Source organism: Apus apus, chromosome 23, assembly GCF_020740795.1.
Source record: "Apus apus isolate bApuApu2 chromosome 23, bApuApu2.pri.cur, whole genome shotgun sequence".
Classification (NCBI taxonomy): Eukaryota; Metazoa; Chordata; class Aves; order Apodiformes; family Apodidae; genus Apus; species Apus apus.
In genome coordinates, this window is record NC_067304.1 from 751,967 (window position 1) to 771,947 (window position 19,981).

A 19,981-nucleotide genomic window follows, 5' to 3' on the forward strand; every position below is an offset into this window, starting at 1 on the left:
TGAGTACAGGGGTTTGATCCCCTCTCTACTCCAGGTGGCCACACTATTCCTGATGCAGGCCAGGATGCCATTGGCCTTCTTGGCCATTGGGGCACAATGCTGGCTCATGTTGAGTCGACTGTCAGCCAACACCCTCAGGTCCTTCTCTGCCATGGAGCTTCCAACCAGAAGGCATTAATATCTCAGCCTTTTCTCCATCCCTGTTTGCCTTGTTCCCCCCCATATCCAATAAAGGATGGAGATTCTCCCTGGTTTTCTTTTTGCTGTTAATGAATTAGTAAAACCTTTTTTTATTGTCTTTGCTGGTAGTGGCTAGATTGAGCTCCAGCTGGACTTGTAATTTTTTGATATGTTTTTGTTAGTAGCATAAAAAAACCCCTAATATCTTCATGTAATTTTCTAAATGAGCTCTGCCTTGATTCCCTGGTTTCCCTGCAGCTGCCCCTGGGCCGCCAGTGCGTGGAGCATTACCGGCTGCTGAGCCGCTACTGCGTGTTTTCCCACGATGAGATGATCTGTAAAATGGCTTCCAAAGCAGATGATCTTGATGTTGTGGTAGCATCTACAGTTCAGAAAGACATGGCTATTATGATTGAGGAAGAGAAGAAATTGCGTGAGAAGGTGGATAAACTGGTGAGTTGGGGGCAACGATGCCGTACTGAGTGCAGGGGCGGTTGGAGCGGTGGTGTGAGACGTGCAGGGGCTTGTTCTGTGTTGGCAATGGCTTAGAGCTGCTGGGAACCTTCCTGAGCAGTAGTCTTGGTTTCAGTGGGCCACTTGGGTACTCCAGAGAATCACTTATTGTGTATCTGGCTTTAGCATCGGCCTGTAATATTGTTCAGAATGTCTCTTTTAAAGTAATATCTGTTCTTTCAATAATTTATTCATTATAGCTGATTTTGCACTAACCAAGCGATCTGTCTACCTGGTTTTAAGCTATTATTTCTCAAGTCATTATCCCTTTGATAGATTTAGCTTATGATGTTTTAGCTTGGAATAATCACCTCTTCATTAGACTTTGAAGTGATGTAACCTTGTTTTGCAGGGAGTGACCGACTCAGAGAGAGTGTCTTTTGAGCTGTTTCCTGATGATGAGCGACAGTGCTTGAAGTGTAAAACCACCTGTTTCATGTCTGCTGTTTATTGTCCATGTAAACCTGGATTATTGGCGTGCTTGTACCATGTTGAGGAACTCTGTTCCTGTCCTACCTTCAAATACAAACTGGGGTAAGCTTTAGATGGCAACTAATACTGTGTTCTGAAGGTGTTTATGGTATGTGTAGCTATTGCAGCCTGATAATTTAGTGCCTGATCTGCTTTGTCAGTGGTGCTGGTGCCTGTGTTCTGTTTCTCTCAGTCCTTTGCAAATACTGTACCCCAAAACAACGTCCCCATTTTGTGCTTGTAGACAAAGACTCTTTCCAGCATTCAACTCTTCTTGCTCTATAAAGGCAAAAATTACTGAATCGGTTTGTTTGCTTTTTTATTTATAGCAACAAGGTCATCACCCCTTACATCCAGTCATTGCTGAGGAATATTTATTTGCTTTGTTAGCTTTCCTTCCTGTTGCCATCTTTCCTTTCCTGTTGTTTGCTACGTTTTGTCCTATATAATCTCACAATTGCTTCAATCATAGAAGTGATTCCAACATTTAATTTATCTTGGGGGGAACATGGTATGGTTGTAGGTCTTAATCACACACCCCTGGGGGCACAGTAGATAACTCCTGTGTATGTAATAATTTGTTGTATGGACCAGCAAATCCTGATGCTCCTCCCCCCTGAGTTTTTTCTGAAGAGTTTGGTTTCTGTGCTGCCTGCAGGTACCGCTACACCCTGGAGGAGCTGTACCCCATGATGAACGCCCTCAAGATGCGCGCGGAGTCGTACAACGAGTGGGCTTCCACTGTCAACGAAGCTCTGGAGGCAAAAATTACCAATAAAAGAAGTGAGTGCCTTACCTTTTGTCTGCAATATGTCATTTTAAATGGCTAACTTTTCAGTTTTGAGTTTCTGAACCTTAGTCGCTTTTGTCTCATGCTTGTGTGACAATCCAAGAAAGTAATTTATGATTTCTATTCTAGGATTCAAGTTTTAAAGTACATGTTTTAGCTGCAATAATCCCAGAGATTCTGCTAAGCTGTCTCTGTGTGAGAAGACTGTAAATCACTTTGACACAAAATATAACTCAAGTTGAAATAGAAATGCATTTAATGTGTTACTCAGCCTTACTATTGAAAATCCATCAGAAAGGGGGACTTATGCTAACTTACTGTCTTTCCCAAAAGGTCTCATCAGTTTTAAGGCTTTGATAGAAGAATCAGAAGTCAAAAAGTTTCCAGACAATGATCTTCTGAGACACCTCAGATTGGTGACACAGGATGCAGACAAGTGTGCCTCAGTTGCACAGCAACTTCTTAATGGCAAAAGACAAACCAGGTAAGTGTTGCTCTATGGTTTTGCAACAAAATTGAGTGACTGAAGATAGATGCTAGTGTTCTGTAAGCCTTAAAAATTGAAGCAATCTTTTTGTCTTCCCAAGAGAGCCATCTTTACTGGGAGACTCACTTTTACTGCATGTAATAAGTTAAACATCCTGAGCTTTCAGGCTCCTTTTCCTGTTTGACACCTGGGCAGTAAATTCATTCTAATGTTCCCTGAAAGGAAAAATTGGTGTGGTACTTCCAGACAGGGCAACACCCAGTGAGAGACAGTCTTTGTGCCATGGGGACTGAAAGTCTTATCAGTGGTGCATATGTCATGATATTCATTACACTTCATGCCTTGTGGCAAATGAAGTGACTGAGCTTCCTGAGCTGCTGCTGATGGGAATACTGTGCGAGATCTCTGAAAAATATCTGCACTGTCTTTGGCAGCACTGCTGGTAAATCTTTTAGACAGGTTATTTGCTCAAGAAATGTGGAAGTAGTGCAGTGTCTTGTAACACATTCTTTGTGAACTGCATGTCTGGCTGCTTGGTCCTGCTAGCACATTCCATATCTGAAATTAGTTGGAAGGAGTCAGAAGATCCAGAAGGACAAGGCCAGATCTCCTTACTGCATCAGTTTGGTTGTGACTGTCATGATGTACTTGTCTTTTGGGGATCACAAATTGCAGATTCTCTACCCAGAGTTCCAGTGGCTGCATCTGACCTTGTGGGATGGTAGATTTCTAAGAAAATCTTGGGTTTATGTGGAGGACAATATTGTCAGCAATCTTAAGTGTGAAGCACTTCAGGAAAAACTCATTCCTGTTCCATCTGGATTATTTGCACCTGTATCTGCTGCTTTGAACAACATGGTGTGTGTCAGAGCTGTTTCTCATTGTGCTGTTGTGTCTGCATGTGTGTGGTTTCTGCATGTCTCCTGCCTTAACAGGACTCATGAGGCTTGTCACTCCCTGTGCTCCTGCAGTACTTTGGAGGCTGACTTAGAGGGACTTTGGTGGTGGAATATTCAGCTACTATTTAGACTGATTCTTGTAGCTGAGCTTTCCCTTCCTAGTAATCCTTGCATAAGTCTTGGTAGCCAGGACTTGATTAAAAATTGACTTATCACTGCGTGCAGTCACAGGAGGATGAAGCTTCTGTCACAGCAACATAAAAATGTTACAACAGAAAATGGAAATTTCAACCCTCCCACCAGATGTGACTTTTGCCAGAGTGGTAATTTCCACCCCAGAGATTCCCAGGACTGTTATCAAAGGACATGTCCACTTCTATATCTTTCTTCCTGAGAGTAAATCCTGTGAGTCTTGCTCACCATCTTCTCTGTAGTACTTGAGGAAATGCAGATGAGCTCTACTTCCCTGTTTCCTTTGGTTCTTACAGTGGTGGGTGATGAAGCCATCCTAACAGATGCTGTTGGGCAGATTGTTCCATGAACAGCTGTTTGAGTGGGGCCAGAGGACAGTGCAGTCCTCATTCCTCTCTAGCCCTGGCATGAATCCTGGGGTCAGTTTTGAGCCCCTCACCACAAGAAGGACAATGAGGGGCTGGATCGTGTCCAGAGAAGGGCAGTGGAGCTGGGGAAGGGATTGGAGCACAAGTTGAGCAGGAGCAGCTGAGGGAACTGAGGATGTCCAGCCTGGAGCAAAGGAGGCTGAGGGGAGACCTGCTGGCTCTGCAGCTGCCTAAGAGGAGGTTGGAGCCAGGGGGGGTTGGTCTCCCCTCCCAAGGAATAAGCAACAGGACAAGAGGAAATGGACTCAAGTTGTGTCAGGGGAGGTTTAGATTGGATCTTGAGAGCAATCTCTTCCCCAGAAGGGTTGTCAGTGCCTGGCCCAGGCTGCCCAGGGCAGGGGTGGAGTCCTCATCCTTGGAGGGCTTTCAAAGCCCTGTAGATGTGGTGCTGAGGGACATGGGTCAGTGGTGGCCCTGTCAGGGTGGGCTAGTGGTTGGACTGGATGATCTTAAAGGTCTTTTCCAACCAAAACAATTCAGTGATCCTGTGTAGATGATGTTGGAAAGGAACAGTGTGACAGCAGGGCAGTGTGACAGAGGGATGTTCTCATTATCCATCCCCTTTCTTCTCCAGGCCTCATGACACCTTTTCTGCTTTTTAGATTCTCCAAGACATTAGAGACCTTGTACATAGAGATCTTTGTAATTAGTAACCCTGGATGGATGTAGGCTTCACTTCTGTCTTTTTTTTTGTTGTTGTTATTTTAGGCTCATGTAGTTTCTGGTTTTCCAAACCATCCTCGTGATGGTTTTGCAGTTTAGATGTGTATGTGTGTGTGCACACATAGGTATATATACATAAATCCTTGTTTATCTTAAAAAGTTGTGCCTTTTCCTGGAAGATACTGCAGAACTTCGACAAAGTAGGAAACCCTGTAGACCATAAAACAGCCTCTGTTGTACCTGAGACTTTGAATTAGTTTTATTGTTCAGCTTATGATGGAACTCTTAATGTGATCTCGGCATATCCTTTAAAAATACTTATTTTTAACATAGGATGTTAAATAGATATTTATTATATAGTGGTCACATTCCAGCCATGCTGGCATATCCTGCTGTGATGTTGCTTTCCTCTTTTGTTTAAATGACAAATTGTGGATTAAATTGGAGCCAGCACTGTAAGACATTTCTTTCCTTTTCTGTTTAGGGTTCTCAGGCCTAGTTAATATTGGCTTGAGTTTAGAGAGGTTTTTAATATTAGCTGTTAACCCTTGTAAGCCACTCATTTGATACAAAGCTTGTAGATAAAAATGAAAATGATGATTTCAGCGTAAAGAGGATTTTTCAGAAGTGCCTACACACCCTGTGAGTGTAAAACCCATTCAAAATTGGGATTTGTTCTCTTTTGGTATGGACATGGGAAGAGCTTACTACAATAGCTGTTGCAACACAACTGAATACTTGATCCACAATTGCTTTGTGTTCTGGAAAAAGGCCTAATTTTAATCCATAATAACCAGTGCTTTTCCAAGGTTTGAGTAGTTGTTCCAGAACAGTATTTAATATGAAAGAGTATTTTCAACAATGGCTTATTCTGCTACAGCCAGCTGAAGTTCTCCCATGTATGTAGGCCCTAGGCTGCTTGGATGCTTTTGAATATTCTATTATTTGCGAGTAAAGTTTGACGTAGAAGAAATCATAAGCAGATTTTTTTGAGACGTGGAGATTTTATGTTGTATTTTGGTGGCATCCAACCAAGTTGAACTGTGCTGAATTGCAGGTACCGCTCCGGAGGGGGGAAGTGTCCAAACCAGCTGACGGTGAACGAGCTGCGGCTGTTCGTGAGGCAGCTCTATGCTCTGCCCTGTGTCCTCAGCCAGACACCCCTGCTGAAGGTAACTTGGGAAACCCAGAATCAAAGGATTGTTGTGGTTGGAAAAAACCTCTAAGATCATCAGGTCCGACCATCCACACAGGAGAAAAACAAAAACCCCAGACCACCAAACAACAGCACAGCAACACCCCCAGGCCCACTAGAGCGTGCCCTGAAGTGCCACATCTGCAGGTTTTTTTAATACCTCTAGGGATGGTGACTCCACCACCTCCCTGGGCAGCCTGTTCCACTGTCCAACCACTCTTTGGGTAAAGAAATTCTTCACAATATCCAGTCTAACCCTCCCCTGGCCCAACTTCAGGCCATTTCTCTGGTCCTGTCATTCACTTGGGAGAAGAGCCCAACTCCCACCTCCCAACAACCTCCTTTCAGGGAGCTGTAGAGAGCAATGAGGTTTCCCCTCAGCCTCCTCTTCTCCAAACTAAACACCCCCAGTTCCCTCAGTCTCTCTTCATAGGACTTATTCTCCAGACTTTTCACCAGCTCCACTGCTCTTCTTTGGACATGCTCCAGCCCCCCTCAATGCCCTCCTTGTGGTGAGGGGCCCAGCCCAAGGGCAAAGAGCACGATCATTTATTATAGTGATATTTTTGCACTGAATTCTTCTCCAACAATAAAGACCTTTAAACTGGGTAACTTGTGCACAGGAGTTGCTCAAGAAGGAAGCTTTCTGACCTGCTGGTGTTCATGGTCAGTAGAGTTATGCTATACAGGGGACAGTCAGTACGTTAATGTTGCATGAAGCAACGCAAAAGAAGCAGCAGGATAACCTGAATAACTACAGGTTAAAAGTCTGGGGTCAGTTAACTAATCTCCTCTGAAGAGGTGAAGCCAGGTTTATCTGAGAGTATTCAAAGCTCCATAGTGACACTTCTGCCATTTGTGTCACTTCACTTCCCTGCTGTGTTAATTCACAGTCAGCTTTTCAGTCTTGTCATTAGAGACCTCCTTGTATCAACCCCCTTCCAGGAACCAGCACAGATAAACCCAGCCAAAGCTACCACCCCAAATATTTGTTCTAGCAGAGTATCTGCTGCTGAGGGTGAGTCAGGTCACTGTGTTCATTATCTGCCCAGCAGATCATCAGCCCTTGGACAAGCTGAGAGTAATTCAAGATTTGGTTTCAGAATTTGCCAAAACTTGATCACAATGAGGGGTAATCGAAAAAAGGAACATGAATTCTGGGCAACTGCAATTCCTGTCCTAATGGAGGAGGACTTTGCATATTTGTGACTCTCAGCTCCTGACCTATCTCTGAGGTGTCCACATGATGCTGAGAGACCAGAGCATAGTGTGACTTTGAATCAGAATAGACAGGTTCGGTTCAGCTTTGTCTCTGTTGCTTCCAAAGCTTTATCAGGTCTGGAATGTGTGAATTAGATTTTATGTAATCCTATTTACAGTTATTTGTTTATAGCATTGTCACTCTGAAGTTCTCTTACTATTCAAAAAGCAGAAGTTCAGAAATGCCAGAGATGCAAACAGCTCTTCTCCATCTGGCATTCTTGAACAGGGAAATATCAAACACATATGGTCAGGGTATTATTTTATGTCATTCTCAACAATCTTACATGATATGTACTCATGCAAATGAGGCTGTTAATTGAAATGACCAACAGTTACTGGAGATCAGTTGACAATTTAATCTGTCTCTAAAAGGGCTTTATTTCCATCATGGGTGGGATTGCTTATCCTGGCATACAACCTGATTGGCAAAATCCCAAGGTACCAGCTGTGAAGGAAGAACTCACTGCTGGAATTGCATTTCAGCCAGTACTGGAACCACTGGGCAGGATGGCTAAATACAGACTCATTCCAGCCTTTGCACTGAGATTACTCTGGCTGACTGTCCATCATGCTGGGTGAGGTGCAAACAGCCACACAGGGGCCTTGGAGGGGTAATTAGCTGTTGAACATATGGAGAGAGAGAAGGTGTTGCACTACATGAGAGAGTAGAAAGCCTGTGACTTATGGAGGCACTGTGGTCCAGCTCAAAACCTTAACAGTGCAGCAGAAATGAACCCCAGAAGCTCCATGCCCTTCCCAGCATTCTTCAAAGCCTTCTTAATCTTGACCTTATTTTCTAGCCTTCTCAATCATTCCACAACAAAGCCAGAAAACAGCACTGATGGAACACCTAAAATTTCCCCTTAGATCCTTTCTATTCTTGTGAGATTTTTTTGGCACTTGTCTCTTAGTTCAAAGGAATTTGGAATTCCCTTGTTCTGTGATCCTCAAGCTGGTGGACACATGTATGAGGAGATGCTGATACATACGTTGTGTGTTGAATACACACTATTAAGTGGTCCAGATGTTCTGGAAACTCCCTCTTTACAAGGAGTCACATGGAGAAGACAAGGGGTAATCACAGAATGGTAGGGCTTGGAAGGGACCTCCGAAGATCGAGTCCAATCCCCAGTGTAATGGGTACAAGTTACTCCTGGGGAGGTTCTCATTGGACTCCAGAAGAAAATTTCTCACCATGAGACACTGGAATAACCTCCCCAGGGAAGTGGTGGATTCCTCTACATTGGAGAGTTTGAAGACTCAGCTTGACAGGCTGCTGGGCCACCTCATTTAAACTACGTTCTTGCCTAGAGAGGTTGGACCAGATGATCCTTGAGGTCCCTTCCATTGCATGATTCTGTGTCGCCGTTGGCAGGCGTGTGCGCTGCGCTGCGCTGTTTGCCAGCCGCCTTGCACGCAGGTGTTCACCAGGTTTGTCAGTTGCTTTTCTCCCAGTTTATTGTTGCATTTGTGTATTTCAGGATCTTCTTGATCGTGTGGAAGCTTTCCAACAGCAAAGCCAAAAACTCCTTTCTGAAGAAATGCCCAGTTCTGCAGAGCTGCAGGAGCTGCTGGATGTCAGCTTCGACTTCGACGTGGATCTGCCCCAGCTGGCGGAGCTGCGGACGCGGCTGGAGCAGGCCCGCTGGCTGGAGGATGTGCAGCTGGCTTCTGCAGACCACAGCTCTCTCACTCTGGATGACATGAGACGTCTGATAGACTCAGGTGTTGGACTGGCTCCCTACCCAGCAGTTGAGAAAGCGATGGCAAAGCTGCAGGAGCTCCTCACTGTGTCTGAACACTGGGATGACAAAGCCAGGAATCTGATAAAGGCCAGGTAGAAGCTGAGTCTTCCTGTTCCATCTTGTAATTCCATGAGCTGTTTACAATGGAAATTGTTGGCTTTACTCCTGAGGGGGCTTTTCTGTTCACCCTGTTCACAACAGGAAGGCAAAACATGAAGTGCCACGGGGAAGGGAAAGGAATGGAGAAGGGGGATGAGAGACTTGGCCATGTCAAACCTCAAACCTTGCTGTTGGCTTGCAGAGTTGGTGGTGCCCCACTGTCATGGTGGAAATCCTCCTTTCACCACAAGGAAGGGTTTTAAGACACGTCTTCCCTCCTTCATTTCTGCCTTCTTCCTGCCCCCAGTGTCAGGCTGGCAAAATTTTATTGTATGCACTAATATTGAGGAGGTTTTTCAGGTTAGTTGGTGCAGGGAAGAAGAAAATAAGCCCAACACATCCTTAATGAGAAAAATGTTCTTGCTTCTTGCTTTGACCTTTTGATTTATAAAGTAAAATGGGGGAGAGTGTCATTTAGAAAAGTGCCTCAAACTTATATGCAAGTTTTCCTCCCTCCACATTCCTGGTTTTACTTTTTAAAAAATTATTTCCCCCAGCCTCATAATTAGGAAAGCATTTGAGCCTTTCTTACCCACTAGTAAATATGCTGTTTTCAAGTGATCATCCATTGAGCACAAAACTGGAAGAAACTCGCTTTTACCCTCCAAACTGGAGATGCTGCTGTTTGTACCTTTCTAAAATGAATCAAATTGTGAAATACAGGAAACCCATCTTCAGGGTTTTTTTGTAACCTTCTAATGTAGCGTCACTTAGCTGGTCATGTTTTAGGGTTCATTTTGTATTTGAGGATCCAAGGTTCTTGCAGTCAAAAGTTAATGAATATTAAACCTCCCTTAAGCTCAGAAGTGTGACTGTTCTGGTAGGGGTCTGTAACGAGCAAATGTACCTGCATGACTAGTGCAGATGGATGTGCAGACTAGACTGGGTGTGCAGTCCTCATCTCTAGTGCTGGACAGGAGGCCGTTATTGGGTGTAAATCTGGTTTTACTGACTCAGATGAGTAGGAGAAGCCCCGTTGCTGCAGCATTTTACCTTGTGGGCTGTTCTGTTCACACAGACCGCGGCAGTCGCTGAGCAGCCTCGCAGCAGCCGTGAAGGAGCTGGAGGAGATCCCAGCCTATCTCCCCAGTGGTGTGGCCCTGAAGGACGCGGTGCAGAAGGCCAAAGACTGGCTGCAGGAGGTGGAAGCTCTGCAGGTACATGAACACTGCTCCTGCTGAGGGACAGGAACCCCTGTCAGGTTAACAGACCCTGTACAGGTTTCCCCCTGTACTGAAAATGCTCCATCTGGAACATCTGTTGCCTTAGACATGGTGCATTGTGCTCTGATGAGTGCTGGTTTCACCTCTGCTCCTGGACCTGTTTTCTGTTCCTTTACCTCAGCAATTAACTGGATGCAATAAAATCTCTAAAGCATAAATCTAGACACTTCACTGGAGAGGGGCTTTTGACAAGGATTCTTAGTGAAAGAACAAGGGGGGATGGATTAAAACTGGAAGAGGGAGCTTTAGATGAGACATGAGGAGGAAATTCTTTGCTGTGAGGGTGGTGAGACCCTGGCCCAGGTTGCCCAGGGAAGCTGTGGCTGCCCCATCCCTGGCAGTGTTGAAGGGCAGGTTGGATGGGGCTTGGAGCAACCTGGGCTGGTGGGAGGTGTCCCTGCCCGTGCAGAGGGTTGGAACTAGATGATCTTTAAGGTTCCTTCCAACCCAAACTATTCCATGATTCTATGGAGCTTTACCTTAAGGTAAATTCTGCTCGGTAGCTAATGACAATGATCCTTTTACCTGGTAATCGTAATTTTTTTTACCATTCTGTGGATAAAAGAAAAATACTATCTTTGTAGTTTTCTTGTGAAGTTCACTTTCATGTTAAAAAATGTTAAATGTTTTCCATCCTAGTGCAGTCATTTTGCTAATACACTTCAGTACTCTCTTCACTTAAAGGAATGAGTCTTGTTTCAGAAGATGCTTTCCCAACAGCAGCAAGCTCCAGAACAGCTTTACTATAAAGATGATCATCTTCCTGTGCTCCTGTTACACACATTATGGGGCAGGTGACACTGCTGAAGCTCTGCTTGCTGACTCTGAATTAGCAAATCCCCTCAAGCACTGAAGGCACCAACAGTAGCTTTTCATGGCCTTCATTGGGTTGGCTAAACAAAAAATTTTCCTCTAGCATCTTCTAAAAAGCCCCAAGGTTTCCTGATCCAGGAGTTTTCTTGATCAGACACGTGTCCTGTCTGTGGATTTTCTGCAGTTTGGAATGTGCCTTTCTGGAGCAGACCCCATGTACTGCAGGGAACATCTCACCAAGACCTCATGATACAAGGACATTCACACTTACTGGTGGTGGAATCACCTCTTCTGGGGCCCCACAGAACTTATTTGCAGTTTTCTCTGCTGCATCTTTAGTGGTATTTCAGACTGTTCAGATACTCAGTATTTCAGATATTTGACATTTCAGATATTTCCTCTAACTGAGGGGTTTCCCCTCACTCGTTAGCCATTAAGTGTGACCAGTCCCAAGGCTGCTGCTGCTTCTATTCCTCAATGGTCAGCCTTTGATTTAATTGATTAAAATACTTGTAATTTTGTAGTAGTTCTGTTGGAATTTTGAGATGGAATTTCTCTTCTTCCCTCCCTCTTCTTCCTCTTCCAGTTTTTGAGCTTAGTGGCCATGGCCATGTTCTCACACTGAAACAAGTCTTCAGCTGAGCAAAAAGCTGATGGCAGAGAAAGAAAACCAGGAACGAAGTTTTCACCCAGGATTTCACCTTGGCTTTTAGCACTTCCTGCTTGAATCTGTTTATTAACCTTTCAGAAAGTTTGGTTGGTGGACCCAGTTTCCTTTCCTGTGTTTGTTTCCTTTTCCTGTTACTTGCTTCTTCTACAGTTCAATGGCAGCTGAATTCTCCCCTCTGCCCTCTTCTCAGCACTGTTCCTCCTGCAGGCAGACTCTGCAGGTTCTAACCCAGGGAATAATCCTGGCTGGGCCCAATTTTTGAAGTGGTTCCCGACTCAGCAAGGGGTCAGTGAGACTGCACAGATCAGGAAAGAGGGGACATTTTGATACAAGTGGCCAAATACTTCCTTATCTTTTTATTTGTCCTCCTTTTTTTTTTTCCTCCATAAAGTGAACTCTGATCTGACGTGCTGGTGTTTTCAGGCCTATGTGACCTCAATTGGGCTTTTAATAAAAACTGCTTTTGAGTCAAGAAGCTTTTATTTAAAAAAAACCAGTCGTCCCAGGCTTCAAAATTTGGAAGGAACAAAATGCATGTCACACTTTTTTTTACATACAAAGTTTTGTTTGAGGGCTGTCTTGAAAGAACTTGGAATTGTTCTTTGTGTTCTCTCATTTCTTGGTTTGGATTCTGAAATTCTGCCTCCTGAAGATGTAAAAATGTGTCTGTGTGTGCCAGGAATTCTTGTTCAGTTCTGCAAAGATTTTAGTAAATGCCTGAAGTCACTGTGACTTGCAGGAAGTGCTTGGTAGCAGTACTTGGAGGTTTGCTGCTTAGAGATGTTGGGGTCATTCTGGGTGAGCAGTTCTCAGTCCCACATCCCTGCATGGTTTAGAAATCTCCTCTCAGAGCTGCTCAACTGCTGGACACAGGGAACCTGCAGAGCAACTGCACAGGGCTGGTCGTCAAGTGCATCTGGGGAAGAACAACCCCATGCACCAGTACAGGTTGGGGGCCGACCTGCTGGAGAGCAGGGTAGGTGAAAGGGACCTGGGGGTCCTGGTGGGCAGGAGGATGACCATGACCAGCAATGTGCCCTTGTGGCCAAGAAGGCCAGTGGCATCCTGGGGTGCATTAGAAAGGAGGTGGTTAGTAGGTCAAGGGAGGTTCTCCTCCCCCTCTATTCTGCCTTGGTGAGGCCACATCTGGAATGTTGTGTCCAGTTCTGGGCCCCTCAGTTCAGGAAGGACAGGGAACTGCTTGAAAGAGTCCAGCACAGAGCCACAAAGATACTGGAGGGAGCGGAACATCTCCCTGATGAGGAAAGGCTGAGGGAGCTGGGTCTCTTTAGCTTGGAGAAAAGGAGACTGAGGGGTGACCTCATCAATGTTTATAAATACATTAAGGGCAGTGTCAGGAGGACAGAGCCAGGCTTTTTTGAGTGATGTCCAGTGATAGGACAAGGGGCAATGGATGCAAACTGGAGCAAAGGAGGTTCCACGTAAAATGTGAGGAAGAACTTCACTGTGAGAATGACAGAGCCCTGGGACAGGCTGCCCAGAGAGGCTGTGGAGTCTCCTTCTCTGGAGACATTCAAACCCACCTGGACACATTCCTGTGTGATGTGCTCTGGGTGATCCTGCTCTGGCATGGGGGTTGGACTGGATGATCTTTCCAGGCCCCTTCCAACCCCTGGGATTCTGGCATTCTGTGTTGAGGCTCATGAAGGCTTGAGATGGCTCCCTGCTCTTGGTGTGCTGGGGATGGGGTCAGACCTGCCTTCTGGGTCTGTTTCAAAATTCTTTTGATTTTCTGCTGTCAGTGCAGATTGTTAGATTGGGAGTCTGCTTATATTGCTGGCAGTCTATTTTGAAGCTTCCATTTGGTCAGTGTGTTCTTCCCCTGGTGTTTTATTAGTTTTGACTGTGTGTTCAGGGACTAGAGCATGAGAAGCACAAACGCTGAAATAACAGCAGTGGAAGTGACTGAAGTGTCTAAGCAGCTGGAACTACATGATCTTTGAGGTCCCTTCCAACCCTAGCCATTCTGTGATTCTAAATTCATTTTTAAAAGCTCTACCTTCAGTTAATCTAAATGACTCGCTGGGATTTATGGAAGTGGTGTGTCTTAAAAGCATTTTTAAATTTATAATCTGCAGGTTGGAGGGCGTGTGCCTGTACTGGACACACTGGTGGAACTTGTCACAAGAGGTCGATGCATTCCAGTGCATCTGGACTACCTGCCCAGGCTGGAGTCCTTGGTGTCAGAAGTGCAAGCATGGAAGGAGTGTGCAGCCAACACGTTCCTGTGTGAGAACTCCCCTTACTCTCTTCTGGAGGTAAGAGATTTCAGCCCTGGGTCTCCAAGACAGTTGGGAATTCAGGGCAATCCCTGGAATCTTCTACTGTTTTCCAGGACTTGCAGATTAAATCATGTGGAGGCTGTTCAGTGTGTCAGCTGTCTCCATGTTACCAGCAATGAGACATGGAGGTGTTTGGGGTCTGTCCATTTTATACAACTGAATTTTTAACCTTCCAGCTCTCCTCATTTTCCAGATAACCTCGTTCTATTCCCCCAAATCTTTGATGGAAGAAACTGCAGGGATCCCTGTTCTACCCAGTCAAATGTGGCTGTTGGGGCAGGATGAGTGCAGGAGGAATGTCATGGACAATCCTGCTTTTCTGTCCCTCAGGTCTTATGTCCTCGCTGTGATATTGGAATGCTGAATCTGAAGAGAAAGCAGAAGAAGCTGAAGGATCCAGTGCCAGGTGGAAAGAAGAAAAGCACCAAGCTGGAGACTCTGAGTGACCTAGAAAGAGCTCTCTCAGAGAGCAAAGACACTGCAGCTGCAGTAAGTGGCCTCAGGGCTTTTACAAACTATACTTTCTTGCAAGTTCTTTGAATCTTTATGTTTGCCCCCCATGCAAACCTTCCACTCTTGCTTGCTCTGCTGTTCTGCAAGAAGGACTCGCAGGGCTGCACTTCTCTGTGCTTGCTTCTCACTTTGCAAAACTGGAAAATTTTCCCCACTTCTAGTGGGAAAAAATGTGTGGTGTCTCTGTGCATGAAGTAGTCCTAGAGTAGTCTTACTCCTCCTCACCTCCCCCTCTGCTTTGCCTTTATGAGGTTGCATCTGGAGAACTGTGTCCAGTTCTAGGCTCCCCAGTTCAAGAAGGACAAGGAGCTACTGGAGAGGATCCAGGGCAGGGCCACCAAGTGCTGAGGGGACTGGAGCACCTGCCTGTGAGGAGAGGCTGGGAGAGCTGGGGCTGTTCAGCTGGAGAGGAGGAAACCAAGGGGGGATCTCATCAACCCTCCCCAATATCTCCAGGGTTGTCAGCAGGATTGAGCCAGACTCTTCCCAGCAGTGCCCAGTGACAGGACAAGGGGCAATGGGCACAAAACTGGAGCACAGGAGGTTCCAGCTGAACATGAGGAGGAACTTGTTGACTGTGAGGGTGACAGAGCCCTGGGACAGGCTGCCCAGGGAGGTGCTGGAGTCTCCTTCTCTGGAGACATCCCAAACCCTCTGGATGTGTTCCTGTGGGATCTGCTGTAGGTGACCCTGCTCTAGCAGGGGGTTGGACTAGATGATCTCCAGAGGTCCCTTCCAACCCCCACCACTCTGTGACTCAGTGATTTGCCAGGCAGTGCCTGTAGCCTAACACAGCATGTGAAAATAAACCTTTGAGACCTATTTCCCCCAGCATACCAAAGCCTTGTTAAAGATAGGGTAGGGTTTTCCCAAGTCTGATCCTCTCAAAGAATACAATAACCCAACACCATTTGTAATTAAAACAAACACCATAAAAAAATAACAAAACCCTCATGTATTATGAAGTCAGTAAAACAGAGGCTCTGGATGGAGCAGACTTAGTTACCTAGTTGCTGGTGGTGAAGTGCTTGATCCCCAAAGATGTATTTCAGAGTCTCCACCGTGGTCAGATTAAACAATGACATATGATTGTTGTGGAGCAGCAGCCTGGTTTGGTGGGGTTTGATTATAATGGTCCCTTTTGATAAGGGACATCTAAGTTTTAACCTATGGCAACCACTTGAGACCTGCATGTTCAGCTTTTTGGGTTTGACCTCCCTTGTCTGGGAATCCAGACACAGACTGTGCCCTATGGGTGCTGGCAGGAGAAAAGACTGGGTCGTCTGAATCATGGGATCACAGACTGGTTTGGGTTGGAAGGAACCTTAAAGATCATCTAGTTCCAACCCCCTGCATGGGCAGGGACACCTCCCACCAGCCCAGGTTGCTCCAAGCCCCATCCAACCTGCCCTTCAACACTGCCAGGGATGGGGCAGCCACAGCTTCCCTGGGCAGCCTGGGCCAGGGTCTCACCACCCTCACACCAAAGAATTTCCTCCTCATGTCCAACCTCCATCTCCCTCTTCCAGTTTTAATCCATCCCCCTCATCCCATCCCTCCCTGCCCTTGCCCCAAGTCCCTCCCCAGCTTTCCTGGAGCCCCTTCAGGCACTGGAAGGTGCTCTAAGGTCTCCCTGGAGCCTTCTCTTCTCCAGGCTGAACACCCCAACTCTCTTGCTTTGAATGAGAATCTTGTAAACCATGATGTGTGAAGTAACTGTTTTGTATATATTTATGTACCCTCCTGTTGACATTTATTTTTATATCCATAGTAAAATGTGGAGATTTTGTTATTTATAGCTGCTACTTACAGCCTCTTGTATGAAACTGAGATATATTGCTGTATTTAATAGCAGCTAATGCTAAAGATTCCTTATAAAAAAGGATCCTGAGCAGGTGTAGAAAAGGCAAACTCCACATTCAGGAGTACACCCGCATTTCACTTGTTGTTTATAAACCCCTGAGCAAGCACAAAGGTTGGGACACAGCCCTGGGCACCTGACAGGGTGTGCAGGGTGGGATCAGAGGTGAGTTTGTACTTCTGAAAACCACCCAGAGGTGTTTTGCACAGTCAGGCTGCGTGTTTGAGAGGCACATTTCACAGAGGAGCACCTGCAAGCCAAATCTGCCCTTTTTTCAGAATTTAAGCTGCTTTAGTGCAAGCAGTTTTTGTAGTACAAAACATGGGTTTGGAACCGGGAGGAAGGGAATGAGGAGGGCATTTCTGCAAGGGAGTGAGCTCGGTATTTCTGGGCCTGATGAGAAAATGGAAGAAAACTGAAGCCACAAGGATGCACATCCTCAAACCTGCTTCACTTCAAACACTCAAAGCCTTGAACAGGCGTGAGGGGCTTCTTGAGGAGCTGAACTCCTTGCAGGCACGTGGCTGTGCAGGGGTCAGCCTGCTCCTAACGAGTAACCTTTCCTTTGGGATCCCATCCCTGTCTTTGCACTCCCTTCCAGATGGTCACGCTTGGGGAAGCCCGATGCAAGGAGATGGAGGCGCTGCGCTCGCTGCGCGCGGCCAACGAGCTGAAGGTGCTGTCTGGGGAGGAGGAGGCAGAGCTGAAGGTCTGCGTGTGCCAGAAGGAGCCGGCAGCCCCAATGGTGCAGTGTGAGCTCTGCAGAGGCTTCTTCCACACTGGCTGCGTGTCCGTGCCCAGCGCCGCGCCGGGCCCTCGCGCCTGGCTCTGTCCCCAGTGTCACCGCTCGGAAAAGCCGCCCTTGGAGAAGATCCTGCCTCTCCTGGCCTCCCTGCAGCGCATCCGCGTGCGGCTCCCGGAGGGGGACGCCCTGCGCTACATGATCGAGAGAACTGTGAACTGGCAGCACAGGGCACAACAGATGTTGTATTCAGGGAATCTAAAACTTCTACAGGACAAAGTTGGCTCAGGATTACTGTACAACAGATGGCAAGGCTCGGCGGGCCAGCTGCCCGAGACAAACAAGGTGAGGCTGGGCTGCTGCTGGGGCTCCTGGGCGGTGCGTGGCCAGCAAGAGCAGTCTGGAACACCTGCCTGGGGTTTGGGTTCCTTGTATCTGCCTACAGATACTGGCAAGGCAGATGGTTTGTATGTAGTTCACAGATACACGAGTTTGGGTTCTGCCCTGACCCTTAGGCAGGATGTGTGTCCCCCTGCAGCAGCTTCGTGTTTGCCTTCCTGCTGGAACCCTGGGAACAATTGCTCCTAAAGGGCCCATTTTCCCTTCTCCTTTCAGCTGCTAAGCTCTAGTGTGACACTGTGAACCACAGAGTTGCTGAAGCTATTGTTTCTAGAATGCTTAGTATTCAATTAGTCTTCATGTTCTGTTCTTGCAAGTATTTCAGTATGGCTTGAAGTGCTGAGAATTAGTAACTGAGGCACAAACTGTCCACTGTGTCCATTGCTCTCAGAAGAGGTTGTTTTCAACAGGGTATCTTCAGCCATTGCTGCTCCTTCTTCTTATCATTTAAACTGCAACTCCCAAGCTGAATATTCTACTCATACTGAGTTAATCTATATAAACTGTTTCAGATGTGGTCATGAGGGAGCTTCAGACTCCCCCCAGGGAAGATCTTTTAGCAAAACGCACAAAATGAGAAACAGGTTAACATCTCTAGTTTTCCTGAGATAACAAGTGCAGAAGAAATCTGAAATTAAGGTCTGTGCAGCACAAAAAATATGAAACATCCCAAAATGAAATGCACTCTGCTTGTATTTTTGGATTGAAACACCACTTTTCCTAGCCCAGCCCTGCTTAAGTTAGTCTGTGTGGCTTTTGTTTTCATGCTCAGTTATGTTAAAACCATAAAATGTGCCCCATGTGCTCAGAGGTGCTGTAGCTGCTTCTCGGGTAACTGCTACACCAGGTTGCTTGTGTTGACCACATTTTTCAAATAGACAAGCCTAATTTTAGAAATTAAAATCATATTTAGACACCTATGAGAATTTATCCAATAATTTACGTTTGACAGTATCTTTTTACTAGACCAACCAGTATGGTTGAAAACAACTGCACCATTTTGGGCAGGTAAGTGGATGCTTGGGGCAGAAATGGAAGCAGTAAGGTTAGTTGTATCAGCACAGTTTTATCAGGTCGGTGTGGTACTGTGAGGTTCCTCAGAGCTGAAAGCTGTCTCACCATTTTTCTGTGGTCTGGAGCTCAAGTCAGTAAACCACCTAAATCAAAGTAACTCTGTCAGAGCTCAGCCAGCTCCTTATGACCACATTTTCCCCATCAGAAGTCCCTGGGAAGCTCAGTGGAAGAGCATCTGACCATGTGCCTGACCTTGGGTCCCTTGCTGTGCTATGGAGCCTTCCTGGAGACAGTGGTGCTGGGGGCAGGGCAGAGGTGGCCACCAGAGCCATCTCTGCAGAGGTACTGACCCCAAAGCTCTGGTCTCAGTGGATTTGAGATGTTTATTTGGTGAATCTGGTGTCTCAGCATTGCTGTCCTGACCTGAACAGTTGTGTTTTCCCTGTTACCTGGGACAATCCAACGCTCCCCCTCCCCCAGAGAAGCTCGTAGCAGTAACCACTGGATTTTGGCTTCCTTGGCACTGGCCAAAGTTAAGAATGTGGAGCATTTAGATGAGTTTGAAAAATTCTCTTGAAAAACAGCTGTGAGAATTGATGAGAGCCAGATTTTGAGAGGGACCCAGGCACTGGAATAGGGAGGGAGACAGTATCTTGGAAGGTGTCTGGTGAGATGTTTGTGAGTCGGAAACAGACACTTGGTGTCTTCCTGACGTGGCCTTCGCATATGTAAGCACATGGTTTGCCATGGATGTATCCTCTGTGCCTGCTGAGGTGAAGAGAAGTGCTTCAGCACAGTGTTGGTGTTTGATCAGATCAAGACAGTGAGAAATCACTTTGTTCTTGTGAAGAAAGCAGGGAGCTGTAATATTTACACTGAGTCAGCTCCAGAGCTGGAGCCCTCGCTTCCAGAAGCCCAGGGTTGCCCCTGTAGTGTCCCTGCCTGTGCTGTCTCTGCTCCCCAGGCTTGCTTTCCTCTGGTGGATCATGCTGCCATGTGCACCAGGGCTGGTCCTGATCACTGTGGAAATGATAATTCACAGCTAAGAATTCAGGCAATAAAGTTGCTGTTGCCTGTTGCCCCTGTGTAGGGTTGAACAGATGGAACAAGATTTAAGCAATTGTAAGAGAAACCAGTTTTAATTCTGTTGCAGTTATTTGACACTTCAAAACTCCATGTTTAGTGACAATATCTATGCATTATGTTCTGTTTTGTTTTCTAGGTTTCCCAGACTATTGGAGCTATGTCATTCTCCATGCCTCATGACTGGGATAACAGAACCATATATTTACATTCTCCATTTTCTACAGGACAGCACTGCATCCCACTCCATGGTTTGTAATTTCACTTTGATTTGTTTTTTCTTTCCCTTTTTTCCCCCCCTGGTTTTGGTGAAGAGAGGGTGTCCTGGTCAGCAGGAGATGGCTGAGGCAGGGAGGCACATGACAGTGCAGGACA

At 46.2% G+C, this 19,981-nt stretch overlaps 1 protein-coding gene across 4 annotated transcripts in view; it reads left to right on the forward strand.

The window, feature by feature from the left end:
• KDM5B (lysine demethylase 5B) overlaps positions 1 to 19,981 on the forward strand; it is a 62,220-nt gene that overhangs the window by 38,289 nt on the left and 3,950 nt on the right. For all 4 annotated transcript variants that reach the window (XM_051639085.1, XM_051639087.1, XM_051639086.1 and 1 more), the window contains 11 exons: positions 439 to 633; positions 1,046 to 1,227; positions 1,823 to 1,947; positions 2,288 to 2,438; positions 5,681 to 5,795; positions 8,563 to 8,918; positions 10,004 to 10,142; positions 13,791 to 13,970; positions 14,325 to 14,483; positions 16,970 to 17,455; positions 19,746 to 19,857. In XM_051639085.1, coding sequence (XP_051495045.1) covers positions 439 to 633; positions 1,046 to 1,227; positions 1,823 to 1,947; positions 2,288 to 2,438; positions 5,681 to 5,795; positions 8,563 to 8,918; positions 10,004 to 10,142; positions 13,791 to 13,970; positions 14,325 to 14,483; positions 16,970 to 17,455; positions 19,746 to 19,857 — 2,200 coding nt within the window. The remainder of the gene's footprint in view (positions 1 to 438; positions 634 to 1,045; positions 1,228 to 1,822; positions 1,948 to 2,287; positions 2,439 to 5,680; positions 5,796 to 8,562; positions 8,919 to 10,003; positions 10,143 to 13,790; positions 13,971 to 14,324; positions 14,484 to 16,969; positions 17,456 to 19,745; positions 19,858 to 19,981) is intronic.